The sequence below is a fragment of the Heterodontus francisci genome, chromosome 27, assembly GCF_036365525.1.
Source record: "Heterodontus francisci isolate sHetFra1 chromosome 27, sHetFra1.hap1, whole genome shotgun sequence".
Lineage (NCBI taxonomy): Eukaryota > Metazoa > Chordata > Chondrichthyes > Heterodontiformes > Heterodontidae > Heterodontus > Heterodontus francisci.
In genome coordinates, this window is record NC_090397.1 from 66,216,178 (window position 1) to 66,234,056 (window position 17,879).

A 17,879-nucleotide genomic window follows, 5' to 3' on the forward strand; every position below is an offset into this window, starting at 1 on the left:
TGCCCTCTGGCACCTCATCATATGCGAGTATAGACATTAAGCTGGGGGGGGGGGGGGGGCGTGGAAATCACAATCAAATGGGATCCTTTATCCCATAGCTGCAACTGGATATAAATCCACACATAACAGAACTACCTTACCACACTGTCAGCTTTAAAGGTTTTGCTTCACTTATTCCATTGACGACAACTATGTAAACATCAAGTTAAAAATATCTGTATGAACTAATCTTTCTATGAAACCAGCAAATCCCTCCTGAAATATATCTACAAACACACAATCTGTGAGTTTTCTGTTGTAATACCATCTATATGTATAACGGTTAAGAAAATGTTCAACTTTACTGTCAGCAGAAATCACATCATTATTCCTTAAAACTGTCTTTGAAATTCTTTACTAGAAAAGGTACCTATCGCAAAAAACGATTAAAAGGAAGCGCCAAAACTCCAAATAACTTATGTTTAATGCATACAGTCTTTCTTCAATATCTAGGACCAGCAGTAATTCATTTTTAAAAATAATTTTATCTGCATCAGAAAAGGTCTGTTTCAAAAACGTCTGTTTCACGTTTACAGAGAGCAGCCATTAACCAGGCTGGATAAAGCAGTAACATGCTTTTGTCACAAAGTGATGATGTCAGAAGGCTATCTGCTGCACAGGAAACAAAAATATCAGCCCACAATAACCTTCTTTTAATTGAGGATTTCATTTAAAAAAATCTACTGTAAAGCAGCTTTCTCTGTATTAATGTGGATTTGCATTCTGTTGAAACAAGGAGAACAGTACAAATTTAAAGCACACAGACTCCAAGTTTCCTATCTGTTAGTCAGCAGCAGGTAACCGCCTGACATCATTATCTGGTGTCGAAAGGTTATTAACATATCTCAATAGCTGTTAATGGCTGCTCCCAGGTAAATGGAGATAGCTTCTACTTTGAAAGGTGTCTTAACTGAACAGAGGAAATTGTGAAATAATAATACTTGGAACTCGATAATCAAGAAGTGTTTGGTACATATTAAGTACAAGTTAGCAGTGTGAACGTTCTTTCCAGTTGTTTAGATGGCAAAGAACATTCAAATATTCCCTTTAATTATGTAATATAAAAAAAAATACTACGGATGCTGGAAATCTGAAATAAAAACAAGAAATGCTGGAACCACTCAGCAGGTCTGGCAGCATCTGTGGAAAGAGAAGCTGAGTTAACGTTTCGGGTCAGTGACCCTTTAATTATGTGTTGCTTGTCTGTAGAATAAACCTCAACAGATCTAAACAAGAAATGTAGTACTACAGTTTTTTAATATAGCAGAATGAAGATTATAAACAGAGATACAAAGATGAATAGATAGCCGAGTGCTTGCTTAATTACTTTAAAATGAAAGAAAATAAATACTCACATTAACATAATGCCTTATCATTGAAACTTCTCCAAATGTTTCACCCAGTAAATTACCTTTTGAAGTGTGATGACTGTTACGGAGGCAAATCAGCAAATCATTTCATTAAAACGATATTCCATGAGGAGCTATGAATAAAGTGAGGTGTCATTGTTCTGTTTAGATGCTACTGGTTATGAATGGAGTGTTACCCAGGGCATTCGGTTCCTCATCCAATTCTGCCCTGAAAGCTTTCACAACCACTTGAAGAGGCAGACTGGACCTTCATTTAACATCTCGCCTATGGTAACACACCCAATGGTGCTGGTTTGGAGTGCAGTTATAGGTGTGCAGTTGTGTTCCTGTCCTAAGTCTGATGTTTAAGAGAAAGGCCCACTCCTGTGCCTGCAGTGTGCCTAGGCTGTGCAAATAACCCAGGGCAGGGGGTGCCTATAAAGGAAAATCTTCACCTCTAAGCCAGTGTGACTAAGTTGGGACATTTTTACCCAGATAGGCAAATATACCAAAAACATTTCATTTTGTGTTACAAGATGGGTTGGAAGGCATGTGTTTTTTAATCATCCAAAGAGATTTCCTCTGCTGCCTCTGCTGTTAATAGGGGTGGGAAACCAACAACAACAACCTGTATCTATATAGCACCTTTAACATAATAAAACATCCCAAGGTGCTTCACAGGAGCTTTATCAAACAAAGTAGAACACTGAGCCACAAAAGGAGATATTAGGTCAGATGACCAAAAGCTTGGTCAAAGAGGTGGGTTTAAGAAGTGTCATAAAAGAGTGTCTTAAACCAAAACCAAAATAATGTTTTCCAATAGCAGGCATTTTGGGAATCACTAATAAAATAACTTTGTTTATTAAAATTGGAGAGTTGTATTGTCTACAGAGACAAACTAAAATTTAGCCACATGTTTTATCAGGTCCTACCACAACAGCAAGAACCAACATCAGGATACTTGGTGGCAAGTAATGACCAAAGCCACCTGTTCCAAAGCTGCCTGAGTTATTTATTGAATGAACTTTAGTTTTTTACTTTTCCAGCTTCTGTTTTCTTGATCTTCTCTCCTTCTCATGCATAAAATACCTCTCGGTTGCAGTTATACTGCCAAAAGTGCTTTTGGGTCATGCAGCAAAGAAAATGTTGCTAAATACCTCAGTAGATTACTGAGTACAATAAACACATGTGAGGATGGCGGTGGGGGTGGAGGTTCAGTGGGAGGGTGGGGGATAGGGAAGGGGAGTTTTCGATTTCCATCTAAAGTTAATGGAGTGGCTGTGCTAGCCTCAGGAGTGGCCTCAACCATTTTCAAGTCTGGGCCTCATTTGAGCTGCAGGAGCAAAGCAGTTATGGGAGGATAGGAGATTGGCTGAGGGTGATGCTGATCCCATGGGGGTGGGGAGTGGGATGCTGATCCCAGGAGTATGTGCACATGAACCAGAAGTTAGCTACAGTATTTTTGTGGAGCCAGAAGGAGAAGCATTTTGGCTCAAATGGGAAAAAAAAAGTTTGGGGGCCAATTTGCCACATTTCCTTTAGGGATCAATGCATAGGCTGATCACTGTCTAGGACAAACAGGTGGAGCATATGCCATACACAATCCACCCATTTATACTTCAACATTTCAATCGGGTCCAGCAACAGGATCAAACCCAAATGTGCAAATTTCAACATCCTCCCATGTGAACAGGAGGGTGGCTATTTGTCTATTAACATTTGTCTATTAACCTCGAGCATTCAAGGGGTGGCCTACATTCCCACCATCTCCAATTTTCCTCTTCTGGCTGACAGTTTTTCGGACAAGAAACAGGTGGGTGGCAGTTGAACATCCCTCCTGAAGTGTCATGAGGCCATAGAGGAACATTTGAAAGCACACGGTGCAGTATAACCTCAGCCTTGGTCACTCCATCCAGTTTCTGGGCATCATATTCCTCTTGTAGATCTACCAAAGAATCGTACAGCACAGAAGGAGGCCATTGGGCCCATCATGCCTGTGCCAGCTCTTTGAAAGAGCTATCCAATTAATGCCATATCCACCCCACCCCTTCTTACCCCATATACCTGCAAACTTTTATTTTCTTTGCTTAGATAAGTTAGACAAGAAAAAACCATTCCCACTAACTAATGGTACAAGGACTAGGGGACACAGATTGAATGTTTTGGGCAAGAGATGCAGGGGGTATATGAGGAAGCACTTTTTTACTCAGTGAGTGAAAATGACCTGGAACTCGCTGCCCACAAGGGTGGTGGAAAAGGAGACAATCAATGACTTCAAAAGGAAGCTGGGTGGCCACCTGGGAGAAATAGGCTTGCAGCACTGTGGTGACTGGATAGTTCCATGGAGAGCTGGCATGGGCTCAATGGGCTGAATGGCCTCCTTCTATGCTGTAAAAGACTCTCTATGACTCTGTGACTAAAGAATATATATCCAAGTTAAAAAAGGATCAGATATTTTTCAATGAATTTTTTATTAAAAAAAACTTTGGACTTAAAAAAAAGACAAAAAGCGTATGAGCCAACTGGACTGAACCTGGGGACCACCTCCTGCTGTATTATATCCAGCCCTACGGGACTAGGCAGTGAGTCAGTGAGTCAGGCAGTCAGTCCGGGCTGAGACTGACCAGTTCCACACTGCAAGACATCACCAAAGAGAAGTGGGACAATGATTGTCCTACTTTTATTATCAGGCGTTTCTTTGGCCGTTTGGGGACAGGAACCTTGGGTTGTAAAGGGCGAGGACGACGACTTTAGCACAGATTCGCATTTCAATTCAGTAAGTGAATATTAGATACATTTAATCCAGATTTCTATTAAATGTCTAAGTTGTGAGAGTTGAGTGAAATTAGTAAAAAAAAATCTGTAACAGGCTAAAGACCTGAAAAACAAAACAGCAACGAAAAGAAAACAGTAAGCATTTAGATCTTATATTTAAACATACAGTTTGTATTTTCTATTACATTTATATCTGATGGAATTTATAAAGTTTGGCAGCATATTTTCATTAAAATAATAGTGACACGAGAATTGGACTAAACTTAGTCTGATCGACTGTGACTTTACTTTCAGGAATTTCAGCGTATTCCGAGACAGACTGTAGTATCGCAGAGATCGGTAAGTTTGATAGAAAACTACAGCACAGTGCAGTTCCTGTCCAAGATCCTAGTGCAGCTTTTATTGACGACACCAGTTTGCAGGAGTCCTGAGGGTTTATTGTGTAAATGCTGACCCCGTGAATTCAGGCCGGATCTGTACCAACACGAATATGGGAGCTCGGCACCAGAACATTGCTCTACCTGCACTGTATGTATCAGTTCTAATTCGCGTTTTAAGGCTCCTTTAGCTCTTGTTGCAAATGGCAGCACCGTTTGGTGCAGGATGCAAATTAAGAAACAAGTTGCATTTAAGTCCTCAGGCCATTCAGAGAATTTTGGATTATAAACAAAAAAATGCTGGAAATACTCAGCAGGTCTGGCAGCATCTGTGGAGAGAGAAGCAGAGTTAATGTTTCAGGTCAGTGACCTTTCATCAGAAACTCTGCTTCTCTCTCCACGGAGGCTGCCAAACCTGCTGAGTATTTCCAGCATTTTTTGTTTTTATTTCAGATTTCCAGCAGTATTTTGCTGTTATTATTCTTTCTTATTTAGAAGCAGGTTGATGGTTATCGCTGGAAGGTGTTAGGTGATGGTCTGAGAGAAGGTAACAGCAATAGTGGAGTATAGATGGTGGTGGGTAGAGGTGTCATTGGATGTGAGGAAATGCTTCAATAGTACCACCACATGTCTGATTCGGATCAGTTTTTTTATGATTTCAGTAATGTGTGATTAATAAATGTGTCAGCTGTAGCTCAGTTGGTGGTACTCTTGCAGTTGAGTCACAAGGTTTCTGCTCCAAGGCTTAAGTGCGAAAATCAAGGCTGACACTCCCGTGCTGCACTGTTGGAGGTGCAGTTTTCAGATGAGACCTTAAACCAAGGCCCCATCTACCTGATGGGGTGAATGTAAAAGATTCCATTTCAAAGGAGAGCAGGGGAGTTATCCTGTGTGTCATGGTCAAGGTTTACCCCTCAATCAACATCACTAAAACAGATTATCACATCATTATCACGTTGCTGTTTGTGGGAGCTTGCTGTGTGCACATTAGCTGCCACATTTCCTACAGTACAACAGTGACTACACTTCAAAGCCCTTTGGGACATCCTGTGGTCGTGAAAGGTGCTATATAAAGGCAAGTCATTTCATTAATCATGAACTGTTATTCAAATCTCATCATTGAAAATATGACCACCTGGAACAGGAAGATACCATTTGATATCAAACTAGATCCTTCTATAGATTGGTTTCTACTCATCCTACACTGGACTCCCTCCAAGCTTTTCATCTACTAGAGAAAGGTTCTGCAAAGTTTCTTGCTGGCCACAGAAGTAAATTAAGCAAAACCACAGAATTCCTACTTGTTTTTATGTCCTACATCCTTGATGGGTTGCCTTCTTTCACATGATATTTCCATGCTCAACACAGACATTTCGTCATGTTAGGTGGGGCCATAATTTGGGCAGCTTGTGGGAGTGATATACAGCCCTGTTGTGCATGTGCCGAAGTCAAATAAAAGCCACAAAAAAAAAATCGAACTTTTGATCTTTTTTTCTAGTGGGGGATAATCATAAGTTCCCCCACCCATTCACACATGGAACATTTGCCTATGCTGCCACCCATAGTTATCAGTAATGATGGGAGAGTTAGGGATTATCCACCTTTTCCAGGCCAGAATCTATTAAGGATAATGGAAGACACTTGTTATGGGAGCCTCATAAGTTTCATTCATTTCTCATGAATTAATCTAATAATGAATACACATTAAAACAGTTGCATTCCGGAGCCATTTTTTTGTAAATATTCTGCTTTTAACAACAAAGGAGTACTCTGAACCATACAGCACTGAAGGAGGCCACTTGGCCCATCACGTCTGTGCCAACTCTCTGAAAGAGCTATCCAATTAGTCCCAATCCCCTGCTCTTTCCCCATTGCCTTGCAGATTTTTCCCCTTCAGGTATTTATTCAATTTACTATTGTATACTCTTATACCACTCTTGCATCTGAGTCAGAAAGTCATGCTTTCAAGCCTTACGGTTGGATTTAAGTACTTCATCTAGGCTGACACTCAGCCAGAGTAATTAGGGGATGTTGTATTGTTTGAGATGTCAGCCTTCAAATGTTAAATTGATACTCTGTTTTACTGGTACAGGTGAGCTTCATGATCCCGCAGCATTATTCGAAAAAGAGCAGAATTTTACCTCAGTTTCTTGGCCAATGTTCCTCCCTCAAAAAACACTAACTTGCCATGAACTTGCTGATGTGACATGGTGCTGTGCACATATAGCTACTGACGTAACTAAGTCACTGCCTAATTCAATGTGATTTGTAAAGATATTTCTGAGAGATGTGTTGCTCTTACAGAGCTGGCATGGACACGATAGGCCGAATGGCCTTCTTCTGTGCTGCGACCATTCTATGATTCTATGTGACCAGGTACCTTATAAAAACAAGTCTTCTTTGCCCCTGGATTCTTACCATTCTATTGCAAGGTCCTAGTGGTGAAGAATGGATTTTACTAGCGTGAATATATAAACCCTTCGGTTCTGAAATACAGGGTTCTATGTGACCCCACTTTTTGGCTGAGAGAAAAAAAATGGCAATAGCTGTGACTGGAAAAGCAAATTAATTGCAACAGTAAATAAATATCTATTGAGTCAGGAACATAAGGAACAGGAGTAGGCCATTCAGCCCCTCAAGCCTGCTCTGATATTCAATTAGATTATGATTGATCCGCACCTCAACTCCACTTACCCGCCTTAGCCCATATCCCTTGATACCCTTAACTAACAAAAAGATCTATTGATCTTGTAAGCTCCTAATGTTTCCCCAGCATCCACAGCTCTTTGGGGAAGAGAGTTCCCGATTTCCACTACCCTTTGTGTAAAAAATGTTGCCCAATTTTGCTCCTGAATATACTAGCTCTAATTTTATGTCCCCTTGTTCTAGAGCTCCCCCCAAGAGCAAAGAGTTTCTGTGTAGCTACCCTAAAAAAACTCTTTAAATATTTGATAAATCTCGATCAGGTCACCCCTCAAAATTCAGCATACCATTTCACAATTCTCAATTCAATATATGCTTCTTTTTGCAAATTAAGGGCAGGTTCACTATTTTAGATTCATTCAGGATTTCCTAGAGATTATAAGACTCTTTTAGGCTTTCTTTCCACAGACTCTCCAGTCTTAACAATCAGCCCAGTTAAAATAGCCCTTCTTTGTGAAAATTCCAACTGTTGGATTTACATTTTCTGGGTGAAATCCAATTAATGGGTTCCTTAGGTGTGAGCAAGTTATATAATAAACTCATGTTGGCTAAAACCCATTATAAATCCACACTATTGGGCTCATCATTGCCAATAACATAGAGGTAAATCACAGATGTAAAGTCGTACCTTTCGTTGTAATATTAATCCTTCTTTCAGTGCTGTATCTCTAAATCTAAAAAAAATCTAAATCTATTGAAAGTATTTCTCAGCTGTTTCTTTACCAAAATTAAATCCTCACAGGTAAAATTATTCATTTTGGAAGTTGGTAAATGTGCCACACTCTCCTTGGCAGGTCTGTCTGTTAGAACCATTCTGAGTTATGAAAAATGTGCCATTGCTTCTGCTCAGCTGAAATGCCTTGCTTGCTCTTTACTATAGCCCACCTGATGGTGAAGGTGAGATCTGACTCAGTTCATTCATCTTTCTCTCTAACCTGGTCAGGAAGGTGAGGCTGTCTAAATTAATTATTTTTTCTCTCTGTGATTTCACAGTGAAGGTGAGTTGTGAATAAACTCATTTTATATGTTTCTGATGAACTTCACTGTAATACAAGGATAATATTCAAACCCACAACCTGAGCTTGAGAGAGCACCTGTAGTACCAATCCTATAGTCTTAAACAAACACATTTGATCCTGGCCTTTAAAATGCTGAAGGATATAATAAAGGTAACTAGAAACAACATCTTTATCTTGAGCTGCCGTCAAGATTGTTTTGTGAGGATTATAGAAAATGAAAAAGTAAAGGACAGGCTAGAGATTAGAAAAAAACTGGCAAAATAATGAATATATTTTTCAATATTTCATGTCAATTAGAACCTATAAAGAGAAGCTGTAAGGTATATCAGAAGTAAAACTAAAAGGTTTCGTAAGTGTAGAGCAAGCCACCTGAAGAGACATCTCAATTCCTTAATATGTTACCAACTTCTAACACACTCCAGCCTGTGGAGAAAATTAGCAGAAAAAGTATTTTATTTCTGCTCAGTATGCTGTTTCAGGATATTAATGCTTCTGGTGTTCCCTCTTTTGCAGGACAGTAAACCCCATATGACAGATTTCATAGTGAAATCCACTATCTTTTCTCGCTATGCATTCACAGCTGTTTCCTCCACCATGGTCAATCGGGCTCAAAGGCCCAAAGATGCAGTTTTCCAGATGCAAATTCCAGCCGCTGCCTTCATTTCCAACTTCACAATGTGGGTATCTGCCAGACCTGATTCTGTTCATCTGGGGTTACAATGGTTTATAGAGAGTTTGTCGCAGATTGATCAGAATGAACAATGAATCGATGATATTATGAGTCACATTTTGCTGTAGCAAGACATCTGCCATTAGTTAGATTTGTCCTTGCACCCTTCAGCTCAAACATTTTTGCCCCCTAAGTTTCTGGAAGTGCAAGCCAAAAACAGCGCAGCGAGGGAAACAGGGCAAGCAATAGGGTACCTTCTTCACAAATTAGATCAGAGGTTTTGGAAATAAACAGCAGAAAGACTGAGAAGGAGGGTGAATTAGAGGGGGTGAATTCCATGGCATGAAGTTGATTAGCTCAGTTGGCTACAGTATGATATCGCATAATATCAACAGTGAGGGTTCAATCCCCTATACCAGCTGAGGTAGTTCTTGAGGACTGCCTCCTGGCCTTGCCCCATAATGATATCATGGCATAAGCCATGATTAGGAACCCTTACACAATGGGGATACTACTTGGAGATAGGAAAAAAAGTTCAATGTTAAATCAGGTACAAAAGAGGACAGTTTAAAAAAATCTTAATGAAAAATTCAAAACCTGAAGGAATGAGACTCTACATTTGTAATAGCTAATTTTCAGTGCCAGAGAGGTTGATTGGCAGTAATTAACAATCATCACATTGTTAAAATCATACTTACACTACTAATTACTAACCCTAAATATCTGCGGCACATTTAGTTCATATCTGCTGTGCAAATACAGCAACTCTAAAACATTCAATGCATTTCATTGGTGAGGCAGGCAGCAAGATGTCACTTTTCACAATGATGGACTGATGCAACTCGAACAGCAACCTTTGGAAATCCACATTTAACCAGGCATCTGCTCCTCGCCTGAAGTTCCATGCTGATGTATGAATGCATCCTCGCTGTTATTTTGACAGTAAATTTGGGCCCATTGTCTTGGGTTGAGTATAAGGACAGTATCCTTGTTTTATCTTAGATTCAGTAACATAATTAGTTTTGCATGAAGGATACAAAACAGCATCATCAGTTAAATAGGACCTTCACCGTATGGTTGAGCAGTTTCAATGTAAGGTACTCCCATCTAGTTAGGGGTGAAAAAACTAACAAAGGTCTTTCCTGCTAATTAAGACAGATCTTTGTTTTTCTGTCCTCACCATCAGCTTGCTGGAGATCCACCATTTAGGCTTTACAAGCCAAAAAAGAGATACGGATCTGATGAGATGATGTTCCCCAGAGTGTAGTTATTACTGTTATATACGAGGACATTCTTAGTCCCAGATGTTAATTGGGAGGAATAGTGAGATGATAAATACTGGCTGGGTATTTGGCTCATACTGCATTTTTTTTCACGGCTGACAGCAGTTAGGATAAAAACTATGTGCAATTTACACTAACTAAATGGTTATGTGATTGCTTTCAGCTCTGTAGCAGGCTGCTGAAGGATTTAGGAAAGATCTGCCAAGGCATTCCAAAACCAGATTGGCCTGAATTGGGACCAAAGGTGCAACCCCCACTGCATTTAATATTACTACCAAGTAGCAGTCAAAAAGAAAAGTTTGCCTAAAAATGAAGAGAGTATATATTGTAAAGAGAAGCAGATCCCTGGCCCTAATTCAATTTTTCTGATCTTCTGACACTTAAAAGCTACTTGCAACAGCCTGTCTGTCCATCTATCTAGCTATGTATCATAAAGTGTTATGTCATGGCTCACTCAATAATAGACAAGTCATGTAAGGAACCTATTTAATACGTCCCCTTCACTCTGCATGACATGCTTTGTGTATGATTCACTAAGACTATTCTTAGAAGACAAGGATGAAAAATGATTAATAAATGCATGGATAGGAATTACTTTTTGTTCAATCATTTTTCTTGGGAATGAACTGTAAGGTCTCCAAAGCTCATTCCCACAATTTTAAAATTGGAACAAAATGTTCTACAAGCTTGACGGCTAACTCACCACAAGTGTTAGCCATGTATTAACACTTTGCAGAAAGTTCCTTTACTTTGAAGTGAATTACAAAGTGGAACTAAAAGAAAGGAAGCATAGGATGAAAGGTTTACCATTTTGGCCTTGTTGTGCAAAGAGCCCCACTTATACTTTGTCCTGTAATGAGATTTATGGTTACCTGTGAAACACTGGTAATTATTTAACTGTGGAATGCAGAAACACACTCTCACAACATTGAGACCCAGAAAATAATGACTGGACTTTATTGTGATTTAATTAACATGTTATCTTTTTTTTTGTTTCTGTACAGGATCATAGGCAAAAAAGTATATCAGAGTGAGGTGACAAGCAAAGCAAAGAAATCCAAAGACAAAATAAAAGAACACTCTGGAAAAAATGAAAATATGTAGGTATTCAATTCCTTACTTACCTGTACTCATATATTTAAAAGACCTCTGTGTAATACAGGAGTTAAAAGTTTCCAATAGACATTGATTAACTGATGTGCAATTTAAACTTGTCATTAATATAATGCTGTTGTTTTACTGAGATAGTGGCCAGAATCTTATGTTGGGTTGGAGGCCCCGCCCATCAGCCAAAAAGTCAGGCTCGAGCCTGCATCTGCCAGGCTTTGGAGCCATGACATGATTTTACACTCCCCAGGCCCTTAATTGGACTTGGGTGTGACTTCCACCCCTCTGAGACAGGAAGTCCCGCCTAATGGAGCTGCCAGCCAATCAGTGGGCTGGCAGCTCTCAGTCTAACAGCACCACCGGGAGCAGTGGCCACTGCTGGGACTGCACCCAGCCAACAGCAGCAAGAGGGATGACAGCCCCGGAAGAAAGGTAAGTTTGTTGGGCCTCGCCAGCGACAATCAGCTGGGCCCCGGCGAGGCAAAGAGGGTCGGTTGTAGGGGGAAGGGGGGGAGTTTATTTCAGTGGGGGTGGTTGGGGCTTTGGGGGAGGCCCTCCATGGGTCACAGGGTGCCCAATCAAGAGGGCTGTCCCCAGCCCGCTTGGTGGCCTTTTTGGGGCCTAAGGCACCCGCCCGCCGCTGGTAAAATACCTGCGGTAGCGGGACGAGGCCTTTTGGTGGCAGTTAATTGGCCACCTAAGGGCCTTGATTGGCCTGGGGTGGGCGGGCTGTTTCTCACCGCCGCTGCCCCTCATAAAATTGCAGCAGGGACGGAAGGCACAGTAACGGCACCCCCTGCCTTCCACTCAATTTTACGGCCCCACCACCACCACCAGCCCACACCTGTGGTGGGGGGGAGGGGCGTAAAATTCTGGCCAGTGATTAATTTTAAATAAGGGTAAGCAGCATCTCACAATTCAGTCACAGTGACCCTGTCTTTGTACTAACAACTGAAGAGAACTAAATAGCCCAAAAATTCAAAATAATTACTTTCATCTTAAAGAAAAAAGTGGAAATGACAGAAATAGCTATTCGCTGTGTGAAATGATGGAACCCACTGTGACTGATAAACTATACCACACCGTGTGATTTTGCCCCTGTGGTTCCCACAGGGTGAATTACCAATCTCAGCTGGGCTACCAGAGTGCAGGTGAGAGCCAATCATCATTGTCCACAGGTACAGAGAAAGGAAAAGCCAATAGGTTAACCAGGTCTGTCCGGTTTGAAAGCTGGCATTGACAGAGGCCTGAGATTAGGGAAACCTTGCTGCCCTGTCTCTTTGGGGATAGAGCACAATTCACGCAGGACAGAAAGAAGACAGCCTCTATGAGTTCAATACAGCTGATATCAATAGGGAAAGAAGAGAAATTCCCAATTTCCATTACACTTAAGGCGCAGACTTTATAAAACAAAGAACACCCTGTATCAATAAAACAGAAAAAACATGCAAATATAATTCCTCAAATATATGCATAAAATGTCTGTTTCTCTGTACTAGAGGTAAATTTGTTGATCATTAGAGATCTCAACACCAAGAATTTGTTTTTGTTTTTTAATCTACTATTTATTTTCTGGTGAATCTAAATGCCTACATTTTCGAGTCAAGGTCATTTGTTAGCTCTGGTGAATCTTGGTTCACTGATTAGTCAACAGAAAGCATTGTCAAGTGGCACTAACCTTTTCTGGGTGTTCTCAGATAATAGATTCAGACAAGAAGAATGTGCAGTGATGGAAAAATGTTCTTTGGAAAAGTGAGTTCAGGGAAAACCCTGTGATCCAGTGATCATGTTTTTCTTTAATTTATTAAAGGACAGAATAAGTCATCAAGTAATGGTTAGGGGGTGCCAAGCTTGGATATCAAAGCCTGTAGATTTTAAGCAAATGGAAAGATTGAAGGAACAAAGAACAAAGAACAGTACAGCACAGGAACAGGCCATTCGGCCCTGCAAGCCTGTGTCGATCTTGATGCCTGCCTAAACTAAAACCTTCTGCACTTCCGGGGACCGTATCCCTCTATTCCCATCCTATTTATGTATTTGTCAAGATGCCTCTTAAACGTCGCTATCGTACCTGCTTCCACCACCTCCCCCGGCAGCAAGTTCCAGGCACTCAGGAGATAAAGCGTTCATAATTTTGAAGTCCTCGGATGGAATGCATTAGAATAGAAGCATTGTGATGAATCTTGATTTCAATGCAATGAGGGCTGGCATAGTTGGAGCTTTGGAGGAACAAGAGAGGAAAGTTTGGAGGGCGATTTGCAGGTAGGGTAGCCTATGTGTGCTTGCTTCCGCGCTCTAAGTGGTCTGATGAGTACCTACCTGCATTGTAAAATAATCTATCTCTTGGCCAGTTGGAGTTCAGGGTGGGCTGGAGGAGGTGAGGTTAATGTGTCTGTGTCAGTATAGAAGAGTTTTTAATCCTGGATGAGATTTGTTTTGGCTTTGTGAAGATATGAATTTTAAGGTCAGTACAGCCAACATTCCTAAAGATTGTCCCACTCCTTCCTCACATTTCTTATAAGTTCTTTATTCCCATCATAATTCCACCCACATAATATTTTTTCCATCAAATTACACCACTATATCAGTACAACTGAAAAAAAGACATTTTTATTACTGTACAGAGCAGCTGCAACACAATCCTCACTTATTCCAATTTCAAACTTATGAAAATCTTCATTCCCCGAAGTAACATTTATCACTGCCTGGCCTGTGCGACTGAGCTACAGATCACCATATGATCACTAGGCAACTTGTTAGCTTCCTTTGGCCAAACAGTAATCTACCATTTAAAAATAAAACTTGAGCTTTCTTGATAGTTCAGTGAGTTTATTCAATGTGTGGCTAAGTGAGACAAACCAGGGAGGACCCAGGTTGATTTCCAGTCTCAGATGGTTTGGCAGGAGGAGGAACATCAGGTGAGGACAAGATATGCTTTGGCTGTGAAACTGTCTCCCATGCTCAATTAGATTGCCACCATGTGCTCTCGAGACCAATTGGCTGAGGTACTAAAGTGTACGTGGGATCCATGGACATGCACCCAGCAAAGCCTCCAGGAGAGGCGAAAAGCAATAAAAAAAATGTGAAATAATTCATCGAAGCATTTGGCTGAATTTAAACAATTTGGCCAAGTTCATATTGATATTACTTTTTTACCTCACTGACAAGTGTATTGGCGACTGTTATTTTGACCTTGGAAGAATTTTTTGTTTCCTATTATCTAATCTTAATAGTTTTTTGTCATTTAAACTGACAAACGTTACTGAATTAGGTGCAGCTTTGTCTCTGAGTCATTACTGATCCTATAGATTCTGTTTATGATGAAACTATCACAGATGTCATATTGAGATGTAAAGGTTTTTATTAATGGCTATTCTGAACATTATTAAACACAAAATGTTACATATTGTGATATGGTTTGTACAAATACATTTTCAGTTTCTGTGGTTATGGTATCCATTCGCATGATAATCTTTGTACTCTTCAATCCAAATCATTAATCATTTCATACTCCAATACTGCAAAACAATGCAAGGCTCAGAACAAGGAACATTCTAACATGTAGTCTATCGTTTCCTGACAGAGACAGAGAAGTGGAAATTTTCACTGTCACTGTAAATTTGCCTGCAAGGACCAAAGGATTATTCCTTCTGACATATGAAGAGCTGTTGGAGAGGTGTCTGGGAAAGTATACACATGTGATCAGCGTCAGACCCAAGCAGATCATTCCTAAACTCCTGGTGGACATCCATTTGATGGAGCATTCTGGAATTACTTTCCTCGAAGTCGCACCCCTAAGAAACAGTAAGCAGATCAGTCGCAGCACTGCAGGTAACTCAGTACAGAGAATCAAAGAGAGATATTTACATCTCTGTGATAAGTTTGTGCTGAACAAGTTTGTTAAGTAACATATGTTAAATTTAAAATGCAAATTCAGTTTGATTATTGCATTTTACCCTGATATCCCCAATACATTGACTGCTATCTTTCTAAAAAGTGTATTTAATGGGCTTTTCCCCTATAATGTTATTCTCCTTTATTTGCTTGCCGTGACACCTCTGCCTTCAAGAAGGCAGGTTAGCTCCCAGCTTGCAGCAACTACCCCTGATTGTCGATTGCAGGGGAGCACTTGGGACAGTGCAGCTCCACCAAACTTCCCTCCTCTCTGCTGAGCGGTGTTGCTTGGCATAACACAAGGCAAAAGCTCATCAGAGTGGGACTGCAAACCTATATCTCTGTCCTGTCAACAGCTCCAGTATTATAAAAAGAGAAAGTGCTGGAAATACTTAGCAGATACAACAGCATCCGTGGAGAGAGAAACAGAGTTAATGTTTCACCATCTTAACTCAAAACAGAATAAGAATATATTTAGCGGTATTTTATGTACGTGACAGGGGTCTCGGTCACCGGTGAGAGCCCCGCATTGCCTATTTTCTGCCGCATCACGTGCCAATCAGGCACTTAACTGGGGAGCAAGGGACCTTAATTGGCATTAAGGACTCCGGCAATAGAAGTCCTGCCTGCTGAGAGCTGCCAGCCAATCAGAGGCTGGCAGTTCTTTTACTGAGCAGCACCACCACAGAGACAGTGGCCGCTGCAGGTAATGCACCCACCAAGGCTGAGGATCATCCGTGGACCCAGGCCACAGGTGAGTGATGGCGGGATGGGTTTTGCAGGCTGGGGGTCGCAGGAGAAGGGGGGGGTGTAGAGGTTTCAGGGTGCCCTTCCTGCCCTGCTGCCAATTGGGGTGGAGACAGGCTGGTGGCAGGGTTCCACCACCCCCCCCCCCCCCACCCTCCACCACCATCACGTCTGATTAAATGTTCTCCCCATTTCCAAAAACACCATGGGGGAGAGCATAAAATCCAGCCCATTGTGTAAGGCACAGAGCCCGTCACCTCACCTACGCACCCGCCCCCACCTCCAACCAACTTGCACCACCATCCAAAGATCTACCTGAATGTTGGCTCAGTACCAAGTTGACCAATCTTGTGAAAGCCTCAACAATAGCATTGGTGTCTCCAGCTCGTCAGTTTTGTGTAGATGTGGCCTGAGGTCCAATTTCCGGTGAGTGTCATTGGACATATGTTCGAGGTGTTGCACCCACTTTGCGCAGGTTGCTGACACAAGATGAATTTCTTTGCCTTGGAGGCCATATTCTCACTTAATGCATCAGTGCAGTAATGAGGGGGCTGTCTGTCAGATGACATTAAGCTGTCCACTACTTAGGTGGGTGCAAAAGATCCCACAGCACTATTCAAAGAAGCACTGGGGAGTTATCTAAGCCAATATTTATTCCTCAACCAACATCACCAAAAACAGATTAACTTTGTCATTTACCTCAGTGTTGTTTGTGGGGATTTTGCAAATTGGCCACAGTATATTCCTACATTACAACAGGGACTTCATTTCAGAAGTAGTTCATTGGCTATAGTTACGACCAAGGTGAGAGTAATGCATTGCTAATTCAGTCCCACTACTCCACAGGTCACAGCATATTAGTAAAGTTTCCCACCTACCGGAAAAATAGCCAAATTAATCACTTTATTTATCCCCAGAATAAATCACAACAAACCAGGTTTCTTTAAACAACAAAATGAACTATTTATTAATAAACCAAGTTTTAAATGATAGAGATGAATTTATATGTATGAAAAGATTTTATAACTCCTTAATCTTCCTAACCCTCATGCATATACATACATTCAATTACCAATGGTTAACCAAGGAAAATGGTTATATTGATTTTATAACAGTTCCTTAAGGATAATAAAATAACTGGGTTGTAACTCCTGGTAGTATTTTCCTGGTTTAGCGAAGTGTCCCAGAGTCAATTAGTCAGATGCCACTCAGCGTCTCTCCAGGTGAAATTAATGAAAATTAATGAAAAGTCTATGATGGGCTGTCATCACACAGATCTTTCAGCAAAAGGTTGTAGCAACAGGTCTATTTAAGTTTTAAAGTAGCAGTCTAACAGTAGAAACTTTTGAGAGTTCAGGAACTTCCAAAACACAAAAGTCAACAGGAATTACTGTCAGCAAAGGAGCCTTCTCCACAGAGCACAGCACTACAGAACTCACTCTCGAGGCAGGGATTCTTTACTGGAGACAACAGCAACTTGCCACACCCAAAACACAGGCTTCATTTCTCCAAAGCAGTGTTTCTCCACAGAGTGTAGCAATTCCTCTTTTCTCTGGGTCTCTTCCTCTCTCTTCAGGCAGGTCAAAACCACCTTAAATGTAGCACTTTTTCCCTTGAAATGGAGAGCTTATTTTCAGAGAGAATCGATCTTTTTCTCTGGTCAGCTCCAGCCACTGCTAGCTGTTCTGTTTCTCTCTGGTCTCTCTCACTGCAGAACTGAAAGCTGAAAGCCTTTTTGTTTTACAAACAATAAGAGTCACAAGACAATTGTAAAACCTTCAGGTTGCTTGGATCCAAGTTTCCCTGCAGTCTGGACTTCAAATACCACAACAAGTCTCTGCAGTCACTCTCCACAGAAAACAACAGATCTTAAAGGCACACTGTGTTCCCAGTTTTTTTTTTAAACAAAACTTTTA

General features: G+C 40.9%; 1 protein-coding gene across 1 annotated transcript in view; it reads left to right on the forward strand.

Annotated features, from left to right (window-relative positions):
• Positions 1–4,053: 4,053 nt before the first annotated feature.
• itih5 (inter-alpha-trypsin inhibitor heavy chain 5) overlaps positions 4,054–17,879 on the forward strand; it is a 43,511-nt gene continuing 29,685 nt past the window's right edge. Inside the window, exons 1-5 of the mRNA XM_068059791.1 lie at positions 4,054–4,164; positions 4,458–4,502; positions 8,776–8,939; positions 11,220–11,315; positions 14,906–15,153. Of these exons, the coding sequence (XP_067915892.1) occupies positions 4,054–4,164; positions 4,458–4,502; positions 8,776–8,939; positions 11,220–11,315; positions 14,906–15,153 (664 nt within the window). The remainder of the gene's footprint in view (positions 4,165–4,457; positions 4,503–8,775; positions 8,940–11,219; positions 11,316–14,905; positions 15,154–17,879) is intronic.